Genomic DNA, 25824 nt, shown 5'->3' with positions numbered 1-25824 from the left:
ACTTCCGCCCTGCAATTGACCCGAAGCTAGCCCCAGACCTGCTAAGAACACGCGTGGGGGGGAGAGATCTGGGTGCTCTGCTCAGCGCAGGAACCTGGGCCTTGGCAAGACAGAGCTGGCCCGAAATGCTACGGAGAGGCAGGCCGCCCTCTTGCGGGTCCCCTTCCAGCAGCGCGGCCTCCTAGCCTTCGCCCCTGGAGCGCCCGGATTCCCGTGAGCCGCCGCTTGGAGCCGAGGGCGCGCGGGCACCGCGGCGGGGGCGTGCTCCGAGGACGCGCGCGGGCTGCTCCTCCAGAGGGCCGCTCCCTGGGAAAGAGGGCGGTGTTCGGGGAAGCTGGCTGGTGCTGGCACTCGGAAGTGCCGAGAGAGGGGTGTTGGGAACTCGTGGCACGCGTGAACATCGCGGTCGCCGCCGCCCGGGACAGCCCCGGAGGTTGGTAGCTGGTGACCGTAGGGAGTCCTGGGGAGGTTACGGTGCTGACTTTTTTTGCTTTGGTTTGCTCTGTTGAAAAAACGAAACGAACAAGACGCTTTTCTTATCCTAACCCGGTTCCCGTGTGCGCGCCGGAGGGCGGGACAGAGGAAGTTCCCGGTCCCGCGGAGGAGACAAAGGCGGCGGGGACTGGGCGCCTGGCAAAGGCGGGATCCGGGAGCCTGGAACCCGTCTTGCGTACCAAGTCTGTGCACACCCCTGCCCGCGTCCTCTCTCCGCGATTTCAGGCACTGTTGCGTGAAATTGCTGAACCCTGGTTCTCTTGGCAGTATTAGGGGTGCGCCTGCCTGCTGCAAATCTAGGAACCCCAACGTTAGGAATGGCTTTTGCTTTCTGATCTTTGGACTCAGTTTCTCTCTTCTGTTCTGAATCTAGCATTCAGGTGGCACCAGTCTTTATAAGAAAGTTCCCCACATGCTCTTGTTACCCAAGGTACTAGGTAGGAATGGCTTTGGTGTTAAGAACAATTGATGCTTTCCGTGTTCCTTGCACTTAGATCAGTGCTGCCTGGCTGGGGATTGGCATGTTCAGTGGTTTGCCTTATGTGAGGGGAGAGTCATTGTTTCTGCACCTTTCTGTTTTGTATTTCTTATCCTTCCTTTCTTGTAGCTAAGCACTCACCAGAGTGTGATTAAATGTCATAGGAACACCCAACAGGAGAAGGAGGGCTTCAGTGAGGTGGTGATTTTTATACTGGATTTTAAAGAATGACCCCCCACATTCTCTATGTTCCACCTTCCCCGTGATTTTTCTTCCTTCTTTCTCACTGGCAGTCCCTAATGTGATTAAGTGTTGCATAAGGACAGTTCTGCCCTGAGAGATGCAATTAATGTCAAATTAAGGGGGATGGTGCTTGGCATGTGCTTTAGATAATTATGTCTAAATCTTATGGTAACTGGGAAAGATGGGTAGCTTATCCTTTTCACAGGGCTTGGAGGGAATGTGAACACCACAGAGTAGTATGTTTTAGACTGGGTTTGGGGCTCCTCCATTGGATCAAAGCCTGTGCTTTATCTACTATTTGCTCCCTTCTTGAGAAGTTTGGATAGGTGACAGCCAAGGACCTGAATGAAGCAGTCATTTTTGTGGGTGTCCAGATGTTGGTGGGGAACTCTGTAGGTAACATAAGGAACTGGTTAGTGTGGGCTTGACTCCTTAAATGTTGCTTTGAACTTCCTGGGTTCCTTGTAGGTAGTTCTTAAATTTCTTTCTTTCTTTTCTTTTTTCTTTTTTTCCTTTTGACCATGGACTTCTTTGGAGTCTGGGAAGTCAGTGTTTTAAAAGGCATGAAAAAAAATACATATGGTAGCTGGGCATGGTAGTGCATACCTGGAGGCTGAGGTAGGAGGATTGCAAGTTCAAGGCCAGCCTGAGTAACTTGGGGAGACTCTGTTTCAAAATAAAAAGTTCTGGAAATGTAGTTCAGAGTGTGAAGCCCTAGGTTCAATTTCTGCTACTGCAAAAAACTTATAGAAAAGTCATAGGATTATAAATGATACTCAAACAAAATTATCAAAATAGTATTAAACCTCATCAAATTTATGTGCATCTTTATTAATGCATTATGTAACAAAATTCAGTGCTGAAGCAATGGAGTCTCATACTTTCAAATTGGTGATGTTCATGTCAATGATATTTTGCAGTGTTTGCAACAGTTGGACTGTAGTATGAACATATCTATGATTTTTTATTGATGACTCAATCACTAGAACTTCTCTTATTGTGGTTTGTTGTCCACACTTATAATCCAATGAAATAGTGATTTTAAATTAGAGATTTATGAAAATAAAGATGTGTGAGAAAAAAAATATGAGCTCATGGCTTCTTGGGTAATATACCCGAGAATAGTAGATATGCGACATATACCAGCCCCCCTCCTCCTTTTGTGTGTGTAAATGATCTTTAGTGGTATATGGTATTACTAGTGTCATGAAAGAAGGAATTAATCATTATATATTCCACACATAAAAAGATCTGAAGATGTTACTATGAACATTTTATGCTAAAACATTTTAAAATTCAGATGAAATGGACAAGTTTTTCAAATAAAAAGATAAGAGAACTAGAAAATTTGAATAGGCCTATATCTCTTAAAGAAATTGATCGTAGATAAAAACCTTCCATAGCAAAATTTCCAAATCCAGATGGCTTCACTCATGAAATTCTTCAAACATTTAAAATAATAAAAGAGGAACCGCTCCCTGGTTGCTTTTATGAGGCCAGCATAAGCTTGTGACTAAGGCTTGATAAGGAAGTTACAAGAAAATTATAGGCCAAGTGCTCATAAAAAACAATGCAGAAGCCTTAAAACAATGTATTGGTAAATCAAATCTAGCAACCTATAAAAAGAACAATAAATCATGAACAACTTGGATTTATTCCAGAAATGTAGACTGTCTAACATTTGAAAACCAATAAATGTGATTAGCTCCATACACAGAATAAAGGAGAAAAAAGTTTGATAAAAAGCAATACCCATTCATGATTAAAAAAAAATTCTTTGTGAGCTAAAACACTGAGGAAAATTAAAGAAGACTGAAAATAATGGAGAGTGTGTCATCACTCAATAAACAAATCTAGAGATTCTGTGCAATGCCAATCAAAATCCCAAGAGATTAATATTTTTCAAAAAAGTTGATAAACTGATTCTCAAATTTATTTGGAAATTGTACACAATCTAAGAAGAGCAAAATTGGAGAACTTAAGCTGCAAGATCAATATGTAGTTATTTCAATGTGTGTTGGTACAAGGCCAGACAGGCCATAGGGACTGAATAGAGAATCCACAAATAGGTTTACATATATGTGATCTTTTGATTCATGACAGAGATGACCCTGTAGTGGAGAGAAAATGGCCTTTTCAGTAAATGATGCTGAGTCAAGTGGAAATTCATATGGATAATATTAATCTTGATCATCTTCCTTATCTCAAATACAAAAATCAGTCAAGAGCCATCATGCACTGAAATTTGAAAGCTAAAACAATAGGTTTCTGGAAGAAAGCTAAGTAAAATATCCTTATGACCTAGGACACACAAAATACAAATAGTTAAAGGAAAATATTAGTAAGAACTTCCATTCATCTAACAACTCCATAAAGAGAAGACGAGCTACAGAATGGGTACAGGTATTTGTAATACATATTTCAAAATCAAGAACTCATAGCTAGATTGTGGAAAGATTTATAAATAAAGGAGAAAAAAAATTGGATAGTTCTGTAGAAAAATGGGCAAATGTCACCCCATAAAAGAGGATCTCCAAATTTCTAATAAAAATGAAAAGATGAACAAGTTTCACTAGGAATTAGGGAAATGCAAATTAAAACTACAATGGGATCCCATTATATGTTCACCAGAATGGCTAAAATTAAAGACTGTCAATGCTAAGCACTGATTAGAATGTGGATAAACTGGAATTCTAATTCATGGGTATGAAAGGTAGCATAAGGGCTTGGAAATTTGTTTTGCAGTATCATTTACTGAAGTGAGGTATGTACATCCCCTATGATCCAGCTGTTCCATTATTAGACACTCAAAAATAAGGTATACATATGTAAACCAAAAGACAGGTAAAAGAATAACTTGAGCAATATTATCACAATAGGCCCCAACTGGAAAAAACTCACATGTTCTTCAATAGTAGAATGGATAAATGCATAAAAGATATTGTTTATACAATGGAATACTCTACAGTAATTAGGGTAGACAAATTATTGCCTCATACAACAATTTGGAAGAGTCTCAGAACAGAAGGTGGGTAGAAAGAATATACACCAGGATAAGTGCTATGTGATTTCATTCATAGGAAGTTCAAAAGCAAGCAAAACAAACTATGGTGGCTGAACTCAGGCTAGTGGTCCTTCCTTCTTACCTCCTCCTCCTTTTTTTTCCCCTGAACTAGGGATTGAAACCAGGGGCACTTTACCACTGAGCTCCATTCACCTCCAGTCCTTTTTTATTTTGAGACAGGGTCTCCCAAAGTTATGGGGGTTCTCCTTGAACTTGCTATCCTGCCTCTTGTGGTCCCTTTTGATGGAGTTGGTGAGTGGGAAAGCACAGAAGGGGCTTCTAAGGCATTCAGGTTTTCATCTCAGTGGTAATAACTAGGGTGAGTCTACTGCTTAAAAGCCTTCCACTCCTGTATATTTTAACAAAAAATTTTACTTAAAATATTATATTGTGAAAAAAGCTTTTATTCATTCAGATGCCCCTAATCTGGAGTTTATAAACTGTGGTGGGCATGATTCTTGGTGATTTAAAAAGTTTAAAATAGGTTGAGAATTTTCAGAGGGAAAATACAATATCTGATCAGTAGTTTTGTTGAATGAAGGACTTATCAAATTAACTCCTTTTTGCTGGTCTTTAACAGTTCATATAAAAAGACTTAGAGTTATGTTTGATTATAAGATTGATATTGGAGTATTATGGAAGCCAAGAATTGCTAAGGGGAGGACTGAAGACAAACTTTTGTTTTCAGATTTCATTTTCTTCAATTTAATTTTTTAAAGTTTATACCCATTGGATTTAAAAACCCATCTGTTTTAAACAAAACCTTTAGATAGATACTCTTTTTCCCATGAGACCATGAACTAACTGAATGCAGGGATGACATATTAGTTTCCTGTTGCCTCTGTAACAAATTGCTGCATAAGTTAGCAGCTTAAAACCACACTCAGTTGACCCTCCATGTCTTTGGGTTCCATAGCCCTGCATTCCACCAACTGTGCATTGCAAATATTTGAAAAAAAAATGCATATTTATAGACTTTGTTCTTGTTATTTTCTGAACAATTCAGTATAACAATTATTTACATAGCATTAACATTGTATTAGATATTGTAAGTAATCCAGAGATGGTTTAGAGTATGCAGGAGGATGTGTATGGATTATAGGTAAATACTATACCATTGTGTATAAAGCATGTGAGAGTTTGCAGATTTTGGTGTTCTCGGGAGTCCTGGAACTAATCCCGTATGGATTCTGAGGAACCACTGCATTTATTATCTTGTGATTCTAAAGGTCAGAAGTCCTCCTTCTGGAGAATGTAGGGCATAATTTTAAAAAATGTTTTTATTAGTGCATTGGTTCATTTGGACATAAACGTATATGCATGGATGTAATTTGTCCCATTTCAGTCCCCATGGACAAGAATATTTTAGTTGTTGCCTCTTCCAAATTCTAGATGCATCTTATATTCCTTTGTGATTCCTTCCTCCATCTTCAAAGTGCATCTCTTGTCTCCTCTGAGAGCCCCCTCCCTGCTTCTCTCTTGTAAGGGTCCTAGTGATTACATTGGACCCACCTGGGTAATCCAGGATAATTTCCCCATGGAAATATCCTTAAGCACATCTGCAAAGTTCCTTTTGCAATATAAGGTGACAAAGTGGCAGGTTTCAGGGATTAGAAATCTAGGGGAGTCCTGTGTGTGAAATCCCACGAGGGGATCTTTATATTTTGTCTCCAATAATGGCACAGTTTCTGGTTCTCATCTGGAGTTTTGGGTTCAGTTCTAGGTACCTACGATGTAAAGAGACAACAAACACATAGTACCTATATTGTAAAGAGACAACAGAGACAGACAGTAAAAGGTCCAGAAACCAAGCCACCCAGGAAATGGTTAGAAGGAGTCATGGATGTTGGTTCTGGAAGAGGATGGCATCCACTATCTTTAAACATTTGAAGGATTATTGGAAGAATAATAAAGCCTTATTCGTATACTTAATAACAAAAATAATGTTAAAAACAAAAACAAAAAATAAACATTTCAGAGTCTATTATGCCCAAGGCACTGTTCTTTCACTTTTAAAATTAATTCCCACAGAAACTGTCTGCAGGTTGCTGTTATCTCTACTTTGCAGATAAAGAAGTTGAGGCATCGAAAAGTTAAGCAATCTGTCCTAGGCCCACAAAGTAGAGAGTGGCAAAACCGGGAAGCAAACTTTGGCATTCTGGCTTCAGAGTTATTATGATTTGGATCTTAAATGTCTCCCAAAGGAATATGTATGCTAATGGTTTGGTTGCTAGCTTGTGGCACTCTTGGGAGGCGATGGAACCTTTAGGAAGTGTGACTGACATACTGGAAGGAAGTTAGGTCTATTGGGGGATAATGGAACCCAAACCCTTCCTTTCTTATTCTTTCCTGGACATTATGAGGTGAACAGTGTTCTCCACCATGTGCTTCTGTCATCATGTTCTGCCTTGCCACAGACCCCAAAGCAATAAGACCAGGTGACCATGGACTGAAACCTTTGAGACCACGAGCCCAACTTTTCTCCTTCTAAGTTGTTTATCACAGATGATTTGTCATAGCACTGGAAAGCTAACACAAGAGCCATCCTGTAACCTATATTATATCCTACCTCCATGTCTTTACTTTCAGAAGGTAGCAGAGGACTGGTAGCAGAAGATTTTTTTTTTTTTTTTTTTTTTTTTTTTTTTTTTTTTTTAGAATTGGAGAACTGGATTTGGACTCTGTTAAAGAAAAAAAAAAACATGATGACAATCTGCTTAGGAAAGAGTTTCTCTGCCTCGTAATGTTATTGGAAAAGGTCGAATAGTTTATTATAAAAGGAATTCCCAAGCTGGCAATAAGATCCCCACTGATTTTGAAACAGTTTCCTTTGTAATTATATATAAATTAATATGTATACAGTGACATGTTGCTTAGAGATGGGGATATAAATCTGGGAAATGTCTTGCTTAGCATTTTTTCTCATTATGTAAGTGTTATAGAGTGAACATATACAAAAGTAAGATGGCTACAATGTCACTAGGTGATCTAATCTTAGGTGACTACTGTTGTCTATGTGGTCGGTCACTGATCAGAATGTTGTTACACAATATAAGACTGTGTGTGTGTGTGTGAGAGAGAGAGAGAGAGAGAGAGAGAGAGAGAGAGAGAGAGAGAGAGATGGATGGAGGGAGAGAGAATGAATAACTCTTTGCAACATTTTATGTACTAAAGACCCATCATGGAGCTGCAGGTGTAGCTCAGTGGTAGAGCATGTGCTTAGAATGCATGAGGCCCTGGGCCTTTCCTAGCACTGGAAAAGGATAAAAGATCTATTGTGAAATGTTTTTCAACTATTTTTCTAGATTTTAGTGACTCTTTTGGATACTCTTGATGTGGCAGATTATGTCCCTGTCGTCCCCTTTCAAGATGTCATTCCTCCCAGGCTGGGGATGTGGCTCAAGCGGTAGCGTGCTTGCCTGCCATATGCGGGGCACTGGGTTCGATCCTCAGCACCACATAAAAATAAAATAAAGATGTTGTGTCCACCGAGAACTAAAAAAATAAATATTAAAAAAATCCTTTCTCTCTCTCTCTTAAAAAAAAATGTCATTCCTCCCATAAAGACAGGGAATTGATTATTTTTTCCCTTTTCTTTGGATCTAGGCCAATCTTTGACTTGCTTTGGCCATTAAAAAGTCTCAAGACATTCAAAGACGTCATCTTAAGTGACTTTTCACCTTTTCACTTTAGAATCCTGCTGCCCCTGTGCTGTGAAAAAGCTCAGGTTGTCCTGCTGGAAGGTGAGCGCCCACATGGTGGGGGGATCGAGGCACTTGGCATCTGCTTGCCCCAAATATCAGACAGGCACATGAGCCATTGGCTGCTGTTGAGCTGGGTGGTGTTTGTAGTCACATGAATGACCCCAGGAGTGACATCAGCATAAGAACCATCCAGATTATGTTCACATAGAATCCTGAGAAAGAATAAGTTTTTGTTGTTTGAAGGCACTACATGTCAGAACAGTTTGTTAAGCAGGGCTACATAAGAGATATATGGTATTTTTTAGTCGGATGCGGTGGTGCACACCTGGAATCCCAGTGGCTCAGGAGGAGACTGAGGCAGGAGGATTATGAATTCAAAGCCTCAGCAACAGTGAGGTGCTAAGCAATTCAATGAGACCCTGTCTCTAAATAAAATACAAAATAGGGCTGGGGATGTGGCTCAGTGGTTGAGTGCCCCTGAGTTAATTCCCTGGTAAACCCTTCTCCCCCCCCCCCACACACAAAAAGAGAGAGGATATGGTATTTTTGTGCAGAATTGGAAGTAGTGAGCATATATTTTAAAATATTCTGTGACTGGACTTTTTGCCCAGTCTGTGGACCTCCTCTGGCCAGTCACATCATTCTGTGGTGAAGCTGCTGTGGGTTTGGAGAAGTGTCTCCCCTTCGAATGCTGTGGGTGAATCAGACTCTGAAGTGAGGTTTGGAGAGAACGGTGATATCTGAGGACACCATGAGTCTGGACTTGGTTTTCCTGGGAAAATCACATAATTTATATTCTGCAAAATAGGCTTCTTTCCCATCAAATTGAACCCTGGAAAAAAGCAGAAGTCCCAGACCACCTTTTTTTTTCCTGAATATGCTAGACTCTTGCTCCACTGTTCCATCTTTTTAAAAGCTGTTGTCATTTTGATGGGCATATGCTCCTTTCGTTTTTACTACTTTGTGGTTTCCATAGTGCTCATTTGCTCCTAAATTTAGAGCTATTTCTGTTTCACTCAGCCTTGTCTCTATATAACTGCCAACTTCCCCTTTGCTATACAAGGTAAGTTGGTTTGGTTTGCCCTCTTCATTACATCTTTTGAGGAATATACATAAGTTAGATGTTTTGTGTGCATTCTGATTACATTGGCTTTTCCAATTTTCTTCAGGAACATCTGAAAAGCATACATAACTTTGAATTCTTTTAGATAACTTATATGATTGTTTTGCATTCTGATAGATTGGTTTCATTACAGATTTTGAAAAAAAAAAATGAATCCAGTGTTCTTTTAAGAATAGTGAGGTGATAGAGGAAAGAATTTGGAGTTAGACCTGGTGGGGGAAAGTCTGACCTCTGCAGCTTGCCAGCTGGGTGACTTTGGGCAGGTGTCTTAACCTTTCTGGACCTTGATTTCCTCTTGTGGTAAATGAGGATACCCTCAAAAGAATCTGATGATTAAAAAGATCATACTCATAAGGTACTTTTTTCAACTCAGGTTGTATGTACTTAATTATGGTGTAGCTATTGCTAAAGTGTAAGAAAACTTTGTGGAGGAAAATCTCAGTTTAAGACCTCAAGCATTTGGTGGAAGTGCTCTTGGGGATGCTATGCTGATGATTGCTAGCTTAAAGCTGAGAATCTGATTTTTAAAAAAGTCCTCTGGTGCATGTGAGTATTTGGTTATAGCCCATTTAGTACTTGCGTCAAGATTTAGGAGCAGAAACACTTTAAAGTGCAAGTGTTAGAATCCATTTGTTGTCTGCATCAGAAATAAAGTAATTTTGAAATGACGTTGGAAATTGCTGGGGAAAAAGCACTTCTGGCCGTTACATCGATACACATTTCGGGCTTTGGCACAGTGAGCTGTGTACTCTTCCCCTCAAAGTAAGGAACAGAATTTCTGCCTGTGAGAGAGTGGAAGCTGGGAACTTTGGTTCTAATTTTTGGTCCAGTGCAGGCTTTTCTATATCCTTGGGTAGATCCCTCCTTTTTCCTCAGCAGATTCTGAGAGATGGCATCTTTGAAAGCAGGTAGAGTGTTCAATTACAAAGCAAATGCAATTAGAAGTCACTCTACAAAAAAAGCTGTCAGCTGAGTTCTTGCCTTTTTGTGGCTCTCACTTCATTCTGTGAGCCTCTTGATTTTTATGATTCCCAGATAAATACTTTTTTTTTTTTTAAATGTACAACCTCTAGGCTCTTACACACAACCTGGTTGAGAAAGCTTCTTAGAATGGCCGTCTGACTTCCCTCCCTCTGGTTCCAGGGAAACCACTGCAATGATTTCCTGCCAACACCTACTATTAAATGCATTTCCTATCCCTTTGTCTTGAATTTCTCCTTCTCATCTATAACATTTAGCTTTAAGATCCTGTGGTCTTAACAGCTTTGGAGCTGCAGTTCTGTGTTCTTTATTTTCCTCTTTCTTTCTCCCCTACTGATTCCTGGACTAGTTTGATGCCAGGTACAATTTAATTTCCTCTCAGCTGTGTGGCTTGATTCTAGCATTTTCTCTCCACCTCCTACTGAAGGCCCAAGTGGCCGACCTCCTTGCTTGTAGACTCTACCACAGAGTCAAGGGGCTTCTTTCTGAAGCTTCCTTCAAATCATTAAATGTCCAGCATTTCCCCCTTATTTCTCTCCATGATTTGATTCACCTGTGCTCAATGGTGATCTGAAAATATTAAGTGGAGAATTCTAGGAATAAACAATTCATATGTTTAAAGCAGGCCCCATTTCGTTAACATGATGAAAGCTCTGTTTTGCCTAGGACATGAATCAATCCTTTGTCCAGTGTGTCCTCATTTTATGCACTACCTGCCAGTTAGTCATTTAGCGTCTGTCTCAGTCATTAGATTGACCCGCACAGTATCACAGCTTATGTTAAATGACCCTTATTTTACTTAATAATGGTGCCAAAGTGCCAGAATAGTGATGTTAGCAATTCAGATATGCCCATAGGAAACCACAAAATGCTTCCTTTAAATGAAGAAGTGAAAGTTCTTGACTTAATAAGACAATGAATCATGCTGAGGTTGCTAAGATCTTGGGCAAGAACAAATCTTCTTATTCATGAAATTGTGAAGAAGGAAAAAGAAATTCATGCTATTTTCGCTATATCTCAAACTGCAAAAGTCATAGCCACGGTGCGCGGTTAGTGCTTAATTAATATGGAAAGGCATTAATTTTGTTTGTGTGGAGAAAACAGCAGTGCAGATGGTCCCCAACTTAAAATAATTTTGACTTAGGATTTATTTTATTTTTTTTACTTTGCAGAGGGCTTACAGGGGTTTTAGGTGCATTTTAACTTATACTTTTCCAAATTTGTATTGGTACATTACAATTATACATGATCATGGAATTTATTGTTACATATTCATACAAGCACCCTACACAATAATATAATTTGGCCAATATCATTCCCTAGTATTTAACTTATATTTTCAACTTTCAATGGGCTTATCAGGATATAAGGCCACTGTAGATCAAGCAGTGTCTGTATGTACAAGAGTTGGTGCTAAGTTTCAGACATTCACTGGGGTCTTGGAACACATCCCCCCTAGAATAGGAGGGGACTACTTTCCTGGCTCACCAGCCTGAGGTTTCTTCAGGAAATCCAACCCAATCCTGAAATCTCACGTTCAAGACCATCTGCTACTTGGCTCCTAGTCCCCTTTCACCTAACCATCTACATTTTCCCTTATCTTCAGTTTTGACCAGCACTCCTGCCCTGGTGGAAGTGCTCTCAGGTACATCTCTTCACATCAGACATCCACAGCCCTTCTTAGTGCTCACGTATCCATGGTACAACCTAATTCCTCTAGATTGATCAGATAGATAGATGGCCTGTGTCCTTGGAAATGATGTTATGAATGGCAGTTAGTTTCTAGGCTGTCTCACGGCTACCCACTTACATGTTGCTGCAAGACTGCATCTGTACATGAAAACAAGAAGCATCCCATATATATTGGAGTAAGAGCCTCTCTGACGTTATCATGATAGTGTCTTCTTAAAGAAGAGCATGCTCGTTTAGAGCATTGAGAAATAGAAACATGGGGGATTTGTTGAGAAAGTATTTGGAAACATTTAAAGTCTTGGACATTAAAAAAAAAAGGTTTTGGTTATGTTCATATCTACTCTGATTTGCTTTCTGAGTGCACAGATAAAATGAATAGAGAAAAAAAAAAACCAGAATGGCAAGGGGAATGATTTTTCCTGAGATAAGTGGGCAAGAGTTAGAAAGTGAGGTATGAGGAGGGACGATCTATTCAGTGTTGATGTCACTGTTGTTTTGAGTTGACATTAATCCACTTGTGTGAGAACACTATGTATAATTCCTTTGGGGATAAGAACAGAGGGGGTGAGGAAGAGTTACTGGGCACAGAGCTCCTAGCTGGCCCCAAGGACAGTTTGTGTGATGTCCAGGGTGGCCTTGGGCTGAGTGGGTGAAGAGGAAGAGCGAGGTGTTAAAGAGAACTCCGGAGCTGCCAATCTGTTGAGAGAGGTACAGAGGCTGTCGGGATGGCTGTGCCCCATGTAAGGTCAGTTAGATTTCTTCCATTCAGGAAGTCAACCAGGGACATGGCAAGGGAGGAAACTGGTGTATTGAATTCATGTTTATTGAGTGCATATGTAGTGCCAGGCCCTGGGCTAAGCAATTATATTTCATCAACTCCACAACGCCAAGAGAAACCATATCTGGGAGCTTCCGGCCTACCCAGGTTTCTCAACCAGCACATGGCAAAGCTTGGATGATTTGCCTAAGCTGAGTTTGGTGCCAGAATTTACTACCATGTTGTTAGGTGGAAACTGGTTCAATCCCCCAATTTTTGAAGTGAGGGAGGAGATAGTCCTGCTGTTTTGCAGCTAACTGCTACGTATATTTGTGTATGTCCTCTCAAACCATATACAATATAGCTCAGAGCATCCCCAAAGGGGGAAATGTTATAAAAGTGAATTTTGTGCTCTTTCTTAATACATCATTGCATATATAAGGCATCATTCCATATATAATGTCTCCAAAAAGCCTCTAAACAGTAGGGCTTCTAGAACTTTAATCTTCAAGATTATTTACATTCAAATTTTAGTAGATTTTTAAGGAATTCTATTCTTTACTCTTCAGACTCTCAACTGAGTTGAGGAGGTCATCTAAAGCAATCTTAGCATCCTTTGACCCAAGAGGCACTATGAAACCAAGCTCAGGGGATGGCTGTGCTAGTCCTATAAAGTTCTGGAAAGGAATCAAGTGAGTCTAGGAGATGCCAGGTATTTAAAAACAAAGTATGAATGGAAATGTATGAAGTAGAGTGGTTTTGAAAAAGAGTAGGGAACCCAAGAAAGCATTATTGAAGTAGTAGGATTTTAAGAGTCTTGTGCTTAAATCATGACTGTCTGTAGGAGCAGCCATACCAAACTTCCTGGGCAATTTTTTTAGGTCATAACCATGGGGTACTTTGGGTGAAGGACCATTGATTTCTGATTTTATAGTTTATGAAGACTGAAATTTCTTTCCCTTCCTGCATGTCTTCTGGCAGCCTGAAGAAAAGATTCTGTGGCAGATTCTGAGCCTGGCTTTAAGGGGAGAGGCAGAGCCAGGAAGCTCTGGATTCGAGCCCAGGCACAGTTATTTATTTATTCATTGTTTTAGTCAGCTTTTTCATCACTGTGAGCAAAAGACTTGATAAGAACGACTTAGAGGGGGGAATTTTATTTTGGCTCACAGCTTCAGGGGTTCAGTACATGGTCAGTCAATTCCATGGGTTCAAGGGGAGACAGAACATCATGGTGGAAAACATGACAGAAAAAGCAGTTCAGCACATGGCTAGTAGGAGGCAAAGAGAGTTCTGTTCACCAGGAACCAAAATATATGCATGCCCCCAAAGTATATCACCAGTGACCTACTTCTTCCAGCCACACCCTACCTGTCTACAGCTCCAGTTAATCCATATCAGTGAATTAATCCACAGATCTGGTTATACTTTCTTATAATATAATCATTTCACCTTGAAAATTCCTCCATTGTCTCACACATGCACTTTTGGGGGATACAACATACTTAAACCATAACATTCTGCCATTGGCCCCCCAAAGCTCCTACGCATCTCACAATGCAAAATACATTTAGTCCATTTCAAAGATTCCCCATAGTCTTAACAGTTCTAGCATTGCCCACAAGGTCAAGTCCAAAGTCTCCTCTGACTCAAGGGAAACTCTTAGTGTCAGCCCCTGTAAAGATCAAAAACAAATTACACATATCCAATATATAATGGCACAGAGTAAACATTTCCATTCCAAAAGGGAGAAATAAGAGACATTGAAAGAAGGGATAGAACCAAAGCAAGACCAAAATCTAAGCTGAGCAAACAAATTCTGTAGATGCACATCCAGCATCTGGGGCACATGGCATCAAGATGTTCTCTTAAAAGGTCTGTTCCTGTAACCTTGCTGTCCACATGCCTCTCTCTTACCTTGTACCTGCTTGATTCTCACAGCTGTTCTTGGCAGACATTTCCCAATACTGGCGTCTCTTAATCTCGGGGGTCTCCACTGCAGCTGCAGCTTCTTTCTTGAATCATCATGCATCACCCTCTCAGAGGCAGCCCTTAGGGACTCTGACTCTGCCACACTTGGCCAGCCTCCCAAGCCTTCCTTTGAAATCTTGGTGGGAGCTTCTATGATCTCCTGGCTCTAGCATCCTGCAGTCCTGCAGAACCAGCACCACATGGTGGATAGTGAGGTCTGCTGCCATCTTGGGCAGTAGCAAAGCCTCCTGGAACCATGCTGCAGAAGCCTCTGAGTACCTGGGTCACTGAACACATGTTAGGCCCCCTGTGCAACCAGGGTGCCCCGTGGTCTCTTCTCAAAGGAATTTTTACTTTTATACCTTTGAGCCTGAGATGGTGTAGTCTTGCCAATGCCTGAGATGCCCTTAAGCCATCTTTCCTATTGTTTCTTTAGCGACTGTAATCTCTTTGACAGCCACACTTTCCTTAGCCCCAGTTTCACTTACACTTTTCTGGCCAAACTGCAAATCTTTATGCTCTGCTTTCTGCTCCTGATTATCACGATAAGGTTGGCTAAAAATTACCAGGAGTATCCATGTCACTGTCTGAATGCTATGCTGCCTTGAAATTTCCTCTGCCTGATTAATTAGTCTACCCCCTTTGAATTCAGCCTCCCAGAAAGTCTCAGGATATGAGCAAAATATAAACAATTTCTTGGTTAGAATACAACATGAATGGCCTCTCCTCCAATATTCAACAGAATCCTCCTTCTACTCTGAAATCTCATGAGACCAGCCTTTACTGTCCACAGTCCTGTTGACATTCTAGTCTCTGAACTCCCATCAGAATTGCTCATTACGTTCTGCTTACAGCATTCTGAAACTTTTCCAGCCTGTATCGCCAAACTTTTCAGAATTCCTCTTGCCAATTCCAGTTCCCAATGCTGAACAGCATAGTGAGGTTAGTCACAGCAATGACCATATCTGGGTACCAATTTGTTTCTGTCAGCTTTTTCCTCTGTGACCAAAAGACCTGACAAGATGATTTAGAGGAGGAGAAGTTTATTGTGGCTCACAGTTTCAGAGGTTCAGACCATGGTTGTCTGACTCCATAACTCTGGACTTGAGGTCAGGCAGGCAGAACATTATGGAAGAAAGGCATGGTGGAGGCAAGCTGCTCAGAACATGATAACCAGGGAGCAGAGAGAGAGGGGAGAGAGAGAGAGAGAGAGAGAGAGAGAGAGAGAGAGAGAGAGAGAGAGAGAGAGAGAGAGAGAATGAATGCGAGAATGAGAGAAAGAATGAGAGAATGAGAGGAAAGAATGAGAGAATGAGAGGAAAGAATGAGAGAATGAGAGAATGAGGATGCGCGCTAGCTGTGTTCACCAGGGACAAAAATATAGACCTCAAAGGTACACCCCAGTGACATACTTCCTCCAATCACACCCTACCTGCCTATAGTTATTGCCCAGTTAATCCATATCAGTGGATTAGTCTATTGATTAGGTTATACATCTAATAATCATATCACCTCTGAAAATTTTTGCATTATCACAAGTGAACTTTTGGGGGATATCTCATATCTAAACCATAACATTAATTTAGACAAAAATTGTACATGTTCCTAGTGTATGATGTGGTGTTTTGATAAAAGTGTGCATTGTGAAATGACTAAATCAAGGTAATTCACATGTCCCTCGCCTTAACATATTTCTTTTTATTTATTTTGTACTTGGGATTGAACCCAGGGGTGCCTAACCACTGAGCCACATCTCCAGTACTTTTAATTTTTTATTTTGAGACAGGTTCTCACTAAGTTCTGAGGCTGCTTTGATCTCTCAATCCTCCTGTCTCAGCTTCCCAAGTGGTGAGAATGCTTATGATCTACTCTCGGCAATTTTCAAGTACACTGTGTTGTTATTAACTATGGTCACCATGCTGTACAAGAGATTTCCACAACTTATTTGTTGTGTTTTACTGAAACTTTGTACCTTTTAACTTCCCTCACCCCTGCTTCCTGGCAGCTATTGTTCTATTCTTTGCTTCTGTGAGTATGACCTTTTTAGATTCTACATGTAAATGAGATGGTGGAGTATTTGTCTTTCTGTCCTGGGTCAGTTATTTCTGGATGTGTGACCTCATTGCATTCGTCATCTGTAAAATGCCTACCTCCTTTCTCTACCTGCTCTACAGAGCTATTGTGAAACACAGTGAAATCTTAGTCTTAACAGTTCTAGCATTGTGAGAATTCTGAGTCTTAACATTACCATCACATATTAAGAACTGCTTGCTTGGGGCTCAAATTTTGCTCTTATTTAAATCTGGCATCCACAATGACATGTATTTCATGTTGAGTAAAGCAATGAGATTTATAAAAGAGCTTAAATTTAGTTAATTCTTTGTTACTTGGGAATATTTGGGATCATTGAATTTGCAGAATTTTTAGACCTAAGTTTCCTTTATCTCTTTCATTACTTAGAAAATAGTAATGCCATCTATTTGGACTAGTAGAGGCTTAAACAACCTACAAGTACATTTCTCTTTCATGTAATAGTCCAGGTAGAAATGGTCCAGGACAGTTTTAGGGGTAGGGTGTTACATGGAGCCAGGGACGGAGGTGTCTCTTTCTTTTTTAAAAAAATTTTTAGTTATAGTTAGATATAAGTTTATTTTATTTATTTTTTGTTTTATGTGGTGCTAGGATCCAACCCAGGGCCTCAAACGTGCTAGGTGAATGCTCTACCACTGAGCCACTACCCCAGCCCCCGGAGGTGTGTCTATCTTCTTTTTCATGTGGCTTTTATTTGTTGGCCCAAAGTGGCTGTCCCGACTCTGATCATTCGGAAAGGGATGAAAAGAAGACAGTGACCACAGCCTCACATCTCTGTACGCACATCCCTGTGGGCAGAACTATTCAAGTGTCCACTTGGCTAGGGAGTACTTTTGAGCTCAGTTCCATGTGTCCAGATAGAAATTCAATTACTAAAGCAGGGAGACTGAGTATCATTGGGGATGGGTGGGCAGTGTCTGCCACAGGTGTCCAGGGTCATGTCAGTAATCTCCATTTAAGGAGTTCACAGATATGTGGAAGGTAGTTTTTATTAGACCATCCCCATCCACAACTATGGGATGACATTTAAAGAGAAGAATGAGGAGTTTGAGGCTGTTGGCTTAGAAGAGGCTTGGAGATTTTATTTGTGCTTTTCTTTTATTCAATCTTTTGAAGCCATTTATTATTCATGGAGTTCTTGGTTATTCCTTCTTGCCACATTCCAGGCACATTTGTAGGTGCTGGGGAGTCAGAAATCATGATTCCCGCTCTCCAAAGGTCTACTTTACAGGGGAGATGGATAGCACACAAAAGGAGAGAACTCTCTGATATGTACTGTGATAGAAGGCCCTGGGCAGTGCTGGGGGAAGACCTAACCACCTTTAGCAAGAATGAGTATTTGTGTGTGTGTTGGATGCAGGATGGGGTGAGGTCCTCGGAAGGAGGAGGTTTGATCTGGGTCAAGTTCGCTCACCTTGAATAGTGAAGGGTCCCTGGGAGTGTGAACAAAGTGCAGTGATGTTAAGAGGGTATTATCTGGGCTGGGGTTGTGTTTCAGTGGTAGAGCGCTTGCCTAGCACATGGGAGGCATTGGGTTTGATCCTCAGCAGCACATAAAAATAAATAAATTAAAGGTTTTGTGTCCATCTACAACTAAAATAAATATAAATATATATATATTGCTATTATCTAGGGTCAAGTCCATGGTCTCATGTTTTATCATTTTCTCTTCCTAGAACCTCTCACTGTGGACATTGAGAACCATCCTGAGAAGGAACAATGCTGTCCCGATGGGAACTGTCTCTTTACCTGCTGGCTTCACTAGGCTTCCACTTCTATTCTTTCTATGAAGTTTACAAAGTCTCCAGAGGTAAGGATCCAAGCTTTTCTGATCTCCTATCACAAAAAAAAAAAAAAAAAAAAGAAAAAAAAAAGTGAGGAGGGAATGCCCACAGGTATAAGATTCAGGAAGATGGTTCCATAGGATTAGGATGACTTGGATCCTGCTTTTCTTTTGCTCATAGTTTGAATTAATGACCTGAGTTCATGACATGCTTTATCTCAATGCTGTGGTCTTTTAGGTGATTTTGTGACTCATCTCCTGTAATAGCTGCTGCTACTTGTGTGTGTGTGTGTGTGTGTGTGTGTGTGTGTGTGTGTATGTGTATGTGTATGTATATGCAGTTGTTGGGGACAGAACCCAGAGCCTGGTGCATGCTGATCATATGCTCTTCCCTGAGCTACACCCCTAGCCTCTCCTGTAATTGGAGGATTTGATTCAACAGCTGTTGAAGGCCCTGGAGGGAACTTGCCTCAGGAATTTGAAGTATACTTTTAAATTTCTCTTTCACCAACATTCTTTTCAGGCATATCTCAGACATATGGAGACAGTTTGAAGGTGTTAGTGATTCAGACTCTTTTTATCTTCTTTATTTTTTCATTAGTCAGAGACTTGCTGTGTTCCCCAGACTGGCCTCGAGCCTCTGGACTTAATCAGTCCTCCATCTCAGCCTCCCAAGTGGCTGGGACTGTAAGAACCTACCACCACACCCTGCTTCCTTTTATCTTCTCGTTCTGCAATATTTAATGTGTTGCTGTTGTCTGTGTGTTGGAGGTGAATTATCCCCAACTCATATTCTAGCCCATAGTAAGGGGAACAGGGACCTGCTTTTCTTTTTACAGCAGTTGGGCAAGAGTACCTGTCACTCCTGCTCAGTTGGTCCAGTTGGTCAGCACTGAGCCACATGGCCACAGCTGGGAGACTGGGAAGTATAGTCCTTAGCTTAGTGGCCATGTGCTACCTAAAATCTAAAAGAATTTTGGAGGGACAGGGGGTAGTCTCTGCCATAGTTAGTGACAATTTCTTAGATATAATGGAGATTGTGGAGGTTGTCCTAAAGAAGGGCAGAAGCTAGTCAAGTAGAGAGGAGAGTTGAGGAGCTGTGGCTAGAGATGGCTTTGCTGGCGAGTGGACAAGCTAGTGTAATACCATTGGGACATGAGAAAGTGTAATATGATCTAGGAACTGCAAACCACTCATGGGATGTAGTGTATGTCTGGAATGTGGGATATGATGAGGGGGTGGAAAGAGTTGAACTCAGATCAAAAAGCTATAGATTGTGAAAGACATTGTATATTCCACTGAGGGATTTGGATTTCATTTTAAAGGCGGGAGAACGTTTTAAAAGTAGGTGAGGTCACTTCAAATGGAAAAAGTAGAAGCCAGGGATATAGCTCCAAGTAGAGTACATGCTCAGTATGTGCAAGGCCCTGGGTTTGATCCCCAGAACTACCATAAAATAAAATGGCAGTGTTAGGTTTGGGGAAGCACCACAGAGTGTCTCTTGCCTGTTGTGTGCAGACTACCCTATGGATCACCAGGATTGGTTTGGATACAGATCACCAGTATTGACTTTTCTCTCCATTTTACTCACATCCAATTAAAGCCATGGGCTTGATGGCACGGACTGACTGAAGTAGAGGGGGGTTGGTTTTGATCAGGGCTGGCCACGCAGTTGTGTTTCCTGCTGAAGCTCTGGTCTCTCAGCCCATTTAGAGGAAACGAACCTGCTGTGTCACACACCATATTGGCTACTTCGTGTTTCTCATCTCATTGAATCTTTGGCACAGCCAAAGATGAGATGGTACATTACTTAGAAGACAGGTTTGGCAACAGGAATGACATCCCAGATAACTGTGGTCCACAGTGGCTATGGTGTCTAGGTGGCATTAGATATCCTGGTTCCTTCTCCTGTGTTCCTCTGAGGTCCTTAGCACAGAGCTCCATCTCATGCACCGGGGCTGTTCCAGGAGTCAAAGGATGGAAGGGGAGGAGAGTCATCTCCTTTTAAGAAAGTGACCTGAAATTTGCTTATGTCATATATATTCAGTTGTGTCCCATTTACTGGAACCTAGTCCTGTGGCCACATTAGTTGAGAAAGAAGCTAGGAAGCATAATCTTCCACTGGGAGGTCATTTTTCCAGTGTAAACTCAATGGTTTTATGATAGAGGGAGAAAGCAAGAATGGATATTAGCAATTAATCAGTCTCCTCCATAGATTGCTGCACAATGAATTATCCTAAAATCTTGTGATTTAAAATAATACCTGCTATCTATTATTTCTCACTGTTCTGGGAGAATTTTCCCCTTCTGGAAAATAGGCTTTACATATATGCATCCATATACATATCAGGGATTGAACCCAGGGGTACATAACCATGGAGCCACATCCCCAGCTCTTTTTATTTTTTATTTTGAGACAGGGGCTTACTAAGTAGCTGAGGGTCTTTCTGAGTTGCTGAAGCTGGCCTCGAACTTGTGATCCTCCTGCTTCAGCCTCAGGTGTTGCTGGGATTAGAGGCGTGTGCCCCTGTGCCCTGCAAAGTTTTACTTTTTTTTTTTTTTAAAGAGAGAGAGAGAGGGAGAGGGGAGAGAGAGAGAGAGAGAGAGAGAGAGAGAGAGAGAGAGAGAGAGAGAGAATTTTAATATTTATTTTTTAGTTATTTTTTAGTTTTCGGCAGACACAACATCTTTGTTTGTATGTGGTGCTGAGGATCGAACCCGGGCCGCACGCATGCCAGGCGAGCACGCTACCGCTTGAGCCATATCCCCAGCCCCTTTGTGTGGGTTTTTGTGTGGACTAAGTTTCTGACTCATATGGGTAAATGACAAGAAATACAATTACTTGATCATATGATTAAGAGTATGTTTATTTTTGTAAGAAACTGCCAAACTGTCGAACAGAGTGGCTGTACCATTTTGTGTGCCCACCAGCAATGAGTAGCAATCCTTGTTACTCCACATCCTTGTCAGCAATTGCTATTGTCAGAGCTGTGGTTCTTGGCTGTCCTCATAGGTGTGTAGAGGTGTCCTGTTGTTACATTTGATGACATAGGACATGGAACATCTTTTCATATGCTTATTTGTATATCTTCTTTGACTAGCTGTTTGGGTCTTTGGCCCATTTTTAAATTGGATGGTTTATTTTGATAATGTTGAGCTTAAAGATTCATAAAAAAAGTTGAGTATATGACATCTTTGTGTATTTTGGGTAATACTTCCAAAATGTATCAGATACACCTTTTGTAAATTTTTTTTTTCCTATTCCGTGGCTTGTCTTTTCATTTTCCTGACAGTATTCTTTTCAAGCACTTTTTAATTTAAATGAAGTCTGGCTTATCAATTCTTTATTTCAGAGATCATGCCAAAAAAGTCATTACCACACCTAATATCATCTAGGTTTTCTCCTATGTTATCTTCCGGAAGTTTTACATTTTACTTTTAGATTTATATTCCATTTTGATTAATTTTTGTGAAAGATTTTTTTTTTTTTTTTGCACATGGATGTCTAGTTGTTCCAGCACCATTTGTCGAAAAGACTGTCTTTATTCTGTTGTATTGCCTTTGTTCTTTCTCTGAATCTGTTGATTATGTTTATGAGGGTCTATTTCTGGGCTCTCTATTCTGCTCCAGTGACTTATTTGTTCTTTGACCAATACCACACTCTCTTTATTACTGTACCTTTGTCATTAAAATCTTGAAGGCAGGCAGTGACGGTTTTCTGACTTTCTTCAATATCATGTTGGCTATTCGAGAATCTTTGCCTCTCTCTATAAACTTGACAGTCACTTTGTCAATATCCATGAAATAATGCAATGGGATTTTGATTTTGATTACATTGAATCTGTAGATTAAAATTGGAGAACTTCTTCAATATTGAGTGACTAGTGGAAGCATGGACTGTCTCTCCATTTGTTTAGTTCTTTGATTTTTTTATGAGAGTTCTGTATTTTTCATCATGTAGATCGTGTACATATTTGGTTAGATGTATACCTACATATTTTATTTTTTGGAGAGATAATGTAAATGGTACTGTTTTAATTTCAAGCTCCATTTATTTATTGCTAGCATATAGGAAAGCAGTTGACTTTTGTATATTAACCTTATATTCTGCAACCTTGCTATACCTATACCTTAATGGACCGGAGGTGGAAACCCAGATCTTTTCATCTAGACCTAATCCTTTTTCTATTCTACCACTCATCTTAATTGATGTTTCCTAAGTCAGCTTGTTTTAAAGGGGAGATTCTTTTTGTCTGTTCTACTATTAAACTTTAAGCTGAAAATTTTTATTCCTTCTTACACAAGTGGTAGCTTCCAGGTTGGGGGTGGGGCTTCCTCTGTTTTGGGGTATAAAACCTTCTGTGCCTCAGATGGCTCAGAAGCTGAATGCTCCTTGGCATATTACTGAACACTTTGCAGCCCAAAGCTGCTTTTATCCCTCTGATTGTCGGTGCCAAAATGTTTCTCAGAACATTGTCAGAAACTATCTTCCTCTAATCCTTTGGCCAGTTCAGTTCACGGAAGCTGGATCTCCCTGCCTTGATGAAGTGTGTTTTATTGGTGTGATGCCAATCCTTCTTGATTCCTCATTTCACTTACTAGCCCAAGAAAAAGTGCCACTAACCTACATTTTAGAGGTAGGACACTGGGAAAATTTTCTCCTTGGTGAACTTTTCTGGAGTCCTTCTATCTGGTGCAAACACAGTGTCTAGAATAAACTAGAGGCTCATAATGTACTTGTGAAGTGAAATGCCTGTGGTGGACATCTGCAGGGCTGCTCTTTTTTTCTGGGCTTGGGGCAGGCATCTTGTCCACGGAGGCCTCAATAGTTGCAGAACTGGCAGGCCATGAGGGACAGCAGACTGATTTTAACAGTCTCAGTCAAATGGAATCTCTTGACAAATTTATAGCAGGGATTGAACAGAATCCCCCTATTCTCCCTAATTCTACCAAATATAGAATATCTCTAAGTCATAAAGAACTTCTTGGGGAAGGTGATGGTGATCTGCTGTGCTGGGTGGCTTGCCCCTGGTGCTATTGGATTAAATTTAAATAATTAAATTCAATAGCTACTGGATTAAATTTGTGCTTATGTTTTAGGAGAGGTGGAAACACTTATCTCTCTGCTTACCTTGAACATGGGGAAAGTTGCAATGTACCACGCAACTTATAATGTATCCTGCCAAGCCTTAAAGGCTTGCATAATAAGCCTTGAAAGGATGAATGCCTGTGCCTAAAAGAGGACCATCTATTTTTGTGACCCTATCAGCTTAATGAAAAACTGGAAGTGCAACTAACTGAATTCCTACTAGTGAAAACAATGGATGATAGGAGGTTACCTGTTAAAACACGAGAGAGGGAGAGAGGGAATCCTTTAATGACCCGTTCATTTTACTGCCTGTTGGTTCCTACTTAAATATTTTATTTCTTCTTGTTCCCACGTTGACAGTTTGTAGCTTTCTAGGAGTCTGTTTTATGCAGCTTTTAAATTTGATTAGTATATAGTTCATAATATTAAAAGCGTTTTTATTGATGGTTTCTTTAATTGTCCTTTCTTTTTTATTGTGTGTGTGTGTGTTTAATTTTACTTTCATTACTCTGTTCCCCCTGGAGCTGGGCTCCCCACTCCTCATCCCCTGCCATATTGTATTTTTTAATTTTTTTTCTTTCTCCTTTACTCCCTCTTTTGTTCTTTCTCCTTCTTCCCTTATATATTTTTTCTTTCTTTGATCCACTGTGCCAGAAATTGCATTCATCTTTTCAGCTTTTGACTATTAGATTTCACCGTTGTTTCTTTTTCTCCAATTGATTAATTTTCTTCCCTTATTATTTCCTCCCTTTTTGTTTCTCTGGGTTGGCTCTCCTCCTTTTTATTCCAACTTCACGAGTTGGATGCTTAGCTCCTTTAATTTGTAAGGAAGGGATTTGTATTTCTGTTGTCTCTGATTGCTGTTCTCAGAGGTTTTTCAGGTTGTATGGAGTGAAACTGCACAAACACCTTCCAGGTTCTTCCTAGGAATCACAATAAACTAGAAAGTAATTTGTAAATTGTTTATATTTTTACAACACTGTATCTTTCCTTCCAGGAATACAATATTGTATCCCCTTTCTTTTCTTTAAAATCTTGTTATTTCCCTTAATGAAGGTTCATGGTCTTCTTCATAATAGATCCTGCTAAATTTTTTTTTAAAGAGAGAGAGAGAGAGAGAGAGAGAGAGAGAATTTTAATATTTATTTTTAGTTTTTGGCGGACATAACATCTTTGTTTGTATGTGGTGCTGAGGATCGAACCCGGGCCACACGCATGCCAGGTGAGCGCGCTACCGCTTGAGCCACATCCCCAGCCCTAAAATTTTTAAGATTATTTATGAGTCTGTTTTCTCCTCTTAGGATTGGGATATTTTCCATCTGATTATTTCTGGTCTATGGTAAAGGTATTTATGTATTTCTTTTATATTTCCATTACTTATCACTTGTTTTTGTGGGTTTTTTTTTTTCTGTTTAGATAACACCATCCACAGATAATGACTTTGCTTCATCTGTTTTTACTTTGCTAGGCCTTCTAGGACCATATAATAGTTGGTGGTTTTTCTGCTTTAATTCTAACCTAAATGGAAATCCTCATATTGCTTTCACCATTAGTGAGAGATTGTGCAAGTTTTACTTATTTATCTTTAAAGAACCATGTTAAGGATTCCTTCTGACTTCCTTTTAAAATTGGTAATTTTTTTCAATCTTGAAAGCCCCCATTCAGAAGAGTCCCTGGTTTCCCTCCTTTATTCCATCAGTATGACATTTAAGAGTAATCAGCTTTTCAGTCGCAAACTCCAGAGACTCCTACAACAAACTGGCCATGACCATGGGATTTTAAAATTCACTGCTTTCCCCAAGTTTTTTTTTTTTTATACTAATTTCTAAGTGAGATTGATTGGCCTGTAATTTTATCCTCAGATTTCAATCTTGGCACTCTGCTAGCTTTAGAAAACACATGGGGAAGATTACTTTTTAAAGTTTAAAAAATAATACTGTGAAGCTAATGTCTGTGTCCTCAAAGCTTCGGATCATTCACTTGTAAGTTTGTCAAGGCATGAAGTCTGTTTGGCAGTCGAGCCATTGAAAACTTTCCCATATCTTTCAGGGTTATTGGTATATTTAGAATTCTCTTCTTCTTAAGTCAGTTGGAGCAATTTGTATTTTTCCATATCACAGAGATTTTCAAATGTACTAACACACAGTTGTATCATGTTCTCATGATGTTTTTTTTTTTAATTTAATTTGAATTAGTTTATTTCATTCTTACACACATGGAGCACAACTTTTCATTTCTCTGGTTGTACACAATGCAGAGTCACACCATTCATGCAATCGCACACACACATAGGGTAATAATGTCTGTTTCATTCCACCATCTTTCCAACCCTACAGCCCCTCCTCTCCTCTTGCTG

The 25824-nt window shown here is 40.2% G+C and overlaps 1 protein-coding gene across 1 annotated transcript in view; it reads left to right on the top strand.

The window, feature by feature from the left end:
* The first annotated feature begins 300 nt into the window (after positions 1-300).
* The window catches only part of HHAT (hedgehog acyltransferase), a 311192-nt gene continuing 285668 nt past the window's right edge, over positions 301-25824 (top strand). The window contains exons 1-2 of the mRNA XM_081298856.1: positions 301-433; positions 18273-18406. Coding sequence (XP_081154982.1) covers positions 18316-18406 — 91 coding nt within the window. The 5' untranslated portion in view covers positions 301-433; positions 18273-18315. The remainder of the gene's footprint in view (positions 434-18272; positions 18407-25824) is intronic.

Source organism: Spermophilus citellus (assembly GCF_964194105.1).
Source record: "Spermophilus citellus genome assembly, chromosome: 6".
Lineage (NCBI taxonomy): Eukaryota > Metazoa > Chordata > Mammalia > Rodentia > Sciuridae > Spermophilus > Spermophilus citellus.
This window is presented reverse-complemented; position numbering and strand designations above follow the sequence as displayed.